This window comes from Musca vetustissima, unplaced genomic scaffold, assembly GCF_032173495.1.
Source record: "Musca vetustissima isolate MV318-11 ecotype Yass unplaced genomic scaffold, APGP_CSIRO_Mvet_v1 utg16389, whole genome shotgun sequence".
Lineage (NCBI taxonomy): Eukaryota > Metazoa > Arthropoda > Insecta > Diptera > Muscidae > Musca > Musca vetustissima.
This window is the reverse complement of record NW_026883829.1, coordinates 85,849-91,775: the sequence shown is the minus strand read 5'-3', so window position 1 is coordinate 91,775 and position 5,927 is coordinate 85,849. Positions and strand designations below refer to the sequence as shown.

Genomic DNA, 5,927 nt, shown 5'->3' with positions numbered 1-5,927 from the left:
ATGGAACAAATTTCTATCACAAACCAGCTAAGTATATTGTATGTTTTCATAGTCATTTTCCATGTTTACCCGATACGTGCTCAGAAAATCGTATATCTACGTCCACTAACAAATTTTGCCAGATTGATCTGAAATATTTACCATCATTGTACTAAACATTTATTCGCGGCAAAGATAGATTTGGAATGGCTTTTCAAATAATAAACCCCATTTAAATAAAGTGCTTACACGTCAACATCAGTGAATGCGTTGATTTTTCAAATGTCAATACTAGTAGAACATCGTACCAAAACAACTTCTGCATAAAGAACAATTTCTAAGCAGATGATTTGCTGAACATGATGATATGGATGCAGAACCTATTTCTAAATGTTTCAAAAAACTGAATTTATGCTTGGTATTTTAATACCGGATTATTATAAAAACCGGGTAATTGAAACAAACCAACAGCATTTGATGGGTAAAAGAGACTATTCTCTTTTCCATCTATCCCTATGTTAAATTACATCTGTTAGTGCAGGTATTTATTTGATATTTTCCTACCTGTTTTTAAGTAAATAGCTATAAGTAAAATGATATTGATCATAGAAACCCCTAGGTAATTTTCTATTTTCCACATAAAACAATTAACTATAAAAAACACTGATTGTATTTTTGTTCGTTTGTTTTCAAAGAACTCTTGATAAGCGGTGTGTAGTTTTTTTATGTAGGGTAGGTCATCACACCGCTTATCACACAATGGACTTAGTGCGTACCCAAAACACAACAACAAATATAATGTGAAAAAACATATTTCCCATAGTGAATCACAGACCGAAACATAAAATCTTATCTATTTGAAAAAAAAACTACAACATATGGTAACATATAAAAACAATGCGTACACAATTTGCCGAAGAACATATGTATAAATACCCTAGAAGATCGAAGCAAGAACATCAGTCACCACTGGAGCATAGAACAGAACACATTTCCAAAAAAAAAACTAAAAAAATGAAACTATTCGTTGTTGTATTATTGGCCACATTAGCTATTGTCCAAGCTAATAGTCCACCCTGTTTGGGCTGTACATCTCCAGTTGGTGACGAAAAGGGTACCCATGATGCCACCGAGGCTCTTAAAGATTCTTTAAAGAAATTCGCTGCCGGTGAAGGACCTTTTTACACGTAAGTATTATTACTGTAATAAATAATATATATTTTATTAATAATTGTGTTAATCTTGTTTTTTTAGAATTGGTAAAATCCACAAGGCCACCACTCAAGTTATTCGTGGCCACCTGTATAAAATCAATGCCGATTTAGTCGACCAAAACAACCACACCAAAACCTGTGATATTGAAATTATTAGTTTCAAAGATGTCACCGTTACTTTCAAGTGTTCCGGTGAACAGACCGTTACCAAGACGTATAACCCATAAGTCAATGATGATTGTAATTAATAAATAAAATAAAAAAGACTGTTTAAATATAAATATTATGTTTTAAATTATTAAATTTCTATGGGATTTCAGGGGACATTTGATTCAATATTAATATTTTTTGTAGGGATATGTTGTACTTTTCAATGAGTACCAAAGTGCCAAACATCCAGTTCGGTTGGAAAACGTGTCCTAGCACTAGCAATGTCAGTGCAAAATTTCAGAGCTCTATCTTAAATATTGCTATCTCTATCCTGATTTCAATAGATGGAAAGACAGACGTAAATGCGTAAAGCGACATAGAATTTTATTCTGATAAAGATGTGTTGCAAACGGAATGACAAATTTAATATACACTCCACCTTATAGTGGAGGGTATAAGAAGGATCTTTCCCTTCCTTAAATAAAACGTTGACTTAAACAGACGTCGTACAATCTGAAAATTTTACATTTTAAAATAACTCCGGGTTGGAGATGGGATGGTAGTTTTTTTTCGCTAAATTCACTTTTAGAAATTCTGAAACTAAAAATATTCACGAACTTTTACATACATACTGGAGTCAACTTATGAGTTTCGATATCGATTGATTCGACACCATCCGAGCGGAAAAGTTATCGATTTTTTCGAAAGTAACCGGTGATCGATATGTCAAAAACCTTAATTTTCTGTGGTGGTGTGTTTATTAAGTAGATACATCACATATTTTTTTGGTGGAAATTGGATTTTTCGGGACAAACCGCTACATCTGTCCATCCAGTTAGCAAAAATGACTTCGTATTGGGTTTGAGTCGAAGCGCAACATCAAAAATTGTTGCAAGGAAAAAGGAGCAAAGCTTTTGACAGATCATATACGTTTTTCCCTATATCAATCAGCGTCGTAAAGAGTGATTTGTTATGAGCTTGATAACTTTAAAAAAAAAACGCATAAAATTTGCAAAATCTCATCGGTTCTTTATTTGAAACGTTAGATTGGTCCATGACATTTACTTTTTGAAGATAATTTCATTTAAATGTTGACCGCGGCTGCGTCTTAGGTGGTCCATTCGGAAAGTCCAATTTTGGGCAACTTTTTCGAGCATTTCGGCCGGAATAGCCCGAATTTCTTCGGAAATGTTGTCTTCCAAAGCTGGAATAGTTGCTGGCTTATTTCTGTAGACTTTAGACTTGACGTAGCCCCACAAAAATAGTCTAAAGGCGTCAAATCGCATGATCTTGAGATGAATTGTTCTCCGAAGTTTTCCCTCAAAATGGCAATAGAATCGCGAGCTGTGTGGCATGTAGCGCCATCTTGTTGAAACCACATGTCAACCAAGTTCAGTTCTTCCATTTTTGGCAACAAAAAGTTTGTTAGCATCGAACGATAGCGATCGCCATTCATCGTAACGTTGCGTCCAACAGCATCTTTGAAAAAATACGGTCCAATGATTCCACCAGCGTACAAACCACACCAAACAGTGCATTTTTCGGGATGCATGGGCAGTTCTTGAACGGCTTCTGGTTGCTCTTCACTCCAAATGCGGCAATTTTGCTTATTTACGTAGCCATTCAACCAGAAATGAGCCTCACCGCTGAACAAAATTTGTCGATAAAAAAAGCGGATTTTCTGTCAACTTTTCTAGGGCCCATTCACTGAAAATTCGACGTTGTGGCAGATCGTTCGGCTTCAGTTCTTGCACGAGCTGTATTTTATACGGTTTTACACCAAGATCTTTGCGTAAAATCTTCCATGTGGTCGAATAACACAAACCCAATTGCTGCGAACGGCGACGAATCGACATTTCACGGTCTTCAGCAACACTCTCAGAAACAGATTAATGTTAATGTGGTTGGTTTAATGTCCAATAAAGTAAACTGAGTGCGAAACTTGGTCACAATCGCATTAATTGTTTGCTCACTTGGTCGATTATGTAGACCATAAATCGGACGTAAAGCGCAAAACACATTTCGAACCGAACACTGATTTTGGTAATAAAATTCAATGATTTGCAAGCGTTGCTCGCTGGTAAGTCTATTCATGATGAAATGTCAAAGCATACTGAGCATCTTTCTCTTTGACACCTTGTCTGAAATCCCACGTGATCTGTCAAATACTAATGCTTGAAAATCCTAACCTCAAAAAAATCACCCTTTACATATACAATATTAAGATTTAAAACATTATTACATTTAACATCTCATAGATCTGCGATCACGAATACAAATTATTGGCGATATGTTCCAAATTTGGAGGAGCTGCCTATGATACATTTGTTTGGAAACATTCGAAAGAAAGACGTTTATTTGACCATTTATACAACATAAATTATAGAAATGTTGGATATTAGGTACATTTTAAAAACTAAAGAATTTTTATAAAATATTTATAAAATGTAAATCTTGTTTAAGGAGATTCTGGTAAATTGGGTCATCGTGCTCTATTCCATACAGGAATCCCGCTTGATGTCGATAGCTGATTTGGCATCGAACATTCATACGATAGTTTTATCGGAAATAACGATATTAGGCATTCGATATCCGATGCGGTCATCCCAAGATTGATAGTGTCGATAGAATACATTCGATATCGAATCACATAATTTGACCTCTGGTCTGAGGCCGTTTATGGGAACACATTATACAGAAAGACAACTGTCTATAGATCTTCAGTACCTTCCTTTGAGAATATGCATAGAATCACTTTCTGAGTCGATTTATGTATGTCCGTCAGGATGCGTCCATCTGTCCATATTAAATTGTAAACGATGTATAGGTCACATTTATGATCCCAATTGGATGAAATTTGGCACAGGTTACTTATTTCGTCCAATGACGAAGAATCCTAATGGAGAGAGAATTGGGGAAAATCGGTTCAGATTTACATAATTAGATCCAGATTGATGTATCCGAAGATCTGTTGAAATCGGTTCAGAATTGTATATAGGTCCTATATATAATTTCACAAACTCCCTATATTTGTCAAATTGATACCAAATTTTGCACAGCCTACTGAACTAGGTCCTGTTTGATATTTACGAAGTTTTGTTGAAATCGGATCAGATTCAGATATAGCTCTCATATATAGTTTCTTCCGATTTTAGATAAATGATGCACTAAAATTCCAATATTTTTTCGATTGAGACAACATTTTGAACAGCGTACTGAAATAGGACCGTATTATTGTATGCGAAGTTTTGTGGAAATAGGTTCACATTTAGATATAGCTTCCATACATAGTTTTGACCGATTTTATGTAAAGTGTGCACCTATCTCCCAATATTTGTCAGATTGAGACAACATTTTGCATATCGTACAGAAATTTGGAAGAGGTGAGTTTAGAATGAGTGTATTAAAATTGCGAAAATTAGTTTAGATTTAGATGTATCTCCAATATAAATGTTCGTCTGATTTTATGTAACTGGATCACTATGCTGCAGCATACCAAATGGTATATGCCACGGCTGCTCAATTAGGTCCATATTTTCATACATAATTTTGGTAGGTTTCATACAAATGGTAAATCAAAGAATTATAGTCCCCCGATTGACATGGAATTTTTCATAGATTTCAGAATGCTATTTGTATGGGGTTTTTAATAGGTTAAAATATCTATGAAAATCACACATTTAATTTCGCCCGATTCCATTTCAAAAGTCATCTAATGATGACATGTCTGTTCTATCTACAGGATATTGTATATATTAGCATATCTTGTATGTACCCAAAGTGGTGAAGGGTATAATATAGTCGGTCCCGTCCAATTTTTGATCTTTACTTACTGGTTAATTTATCAAAATTTTTACAAATTCTGGGGGAGATACCAAAGATATTGCGTCTATATAGCCAGAATTTGCTATTTAGTATTAGTCGTTTAGTCGTTATTTAGCATAAATGTTACGATCTGCCATGTTAGACAAGATAGGATTTTCAATTCGCTGTATATAAGGTATTTTTTTTATTGAAGATTTGACAATCTGTGGGAAGGCACCAGAAGAAGTTGCTTGTTGACCCCAATATCGGATTATTTTAAGGCGATATTACGATGAGAAATCAATTCACTATGGCTAAAATAGCGATTTTAGCGACATAAAATATATTCCGACAAGCTACCTTCACCAAATTTGAAGTGCAGAATTCTAATGTTAGAAAATTGGATTTGTGAAGAAATAGGAAGTATTTTCCCAAAATGTTTGTTTAAATAGTTGCCGGTGTGGCCATACCAGTAGCTCAAAACTGGGATCGATTCTTCAATATCGATTGTACACAATACATCATATATAGGAACATCTAAATACTTTCTCATTTCCGGGAAGTCTATCCCATTTTAGTTTAAAACATAGATATATTCCAAGCTCTAATACATATTAATTTCCTTAGTTTACTGTCAATTTCGTAAGTAACCTTCTATTTTATTTAGAGTTTTACTGCAAAAATAATTATTAATATTTCATTAGCTGGCAAACAAAGGGAGTGATCATTTTAAATTTACTCCAAATGCAATGAAACATTTTTGCAGTAGCAATGTGTATG

At 34.5% G+C, this 5,927-nt stretch overlaps 1 protein-coding gene across 1 annotated transcript; it reads left to right on the top strand.

Annotated features, from left to right (window-relative positions):
- Positions 1-993: 993 nt before the first annotated feature.
- Positions 994-1,420, top strand: LOC133330826 (sarcocystatin-A-like). Its single transcript, XM_061539231.1, has 2 exons — positions 994-1,166; positions 1,234-1,420. Exons 1-2 carry the CDS (start codon positions 994-996, stop codon positions 1,418-1,420), a joined length of 360 nt encoding a protein of 119 aa, XP_061395215.1.
- Positions 1,421-5,927: the final 4,507 nt, after the last annotated feature.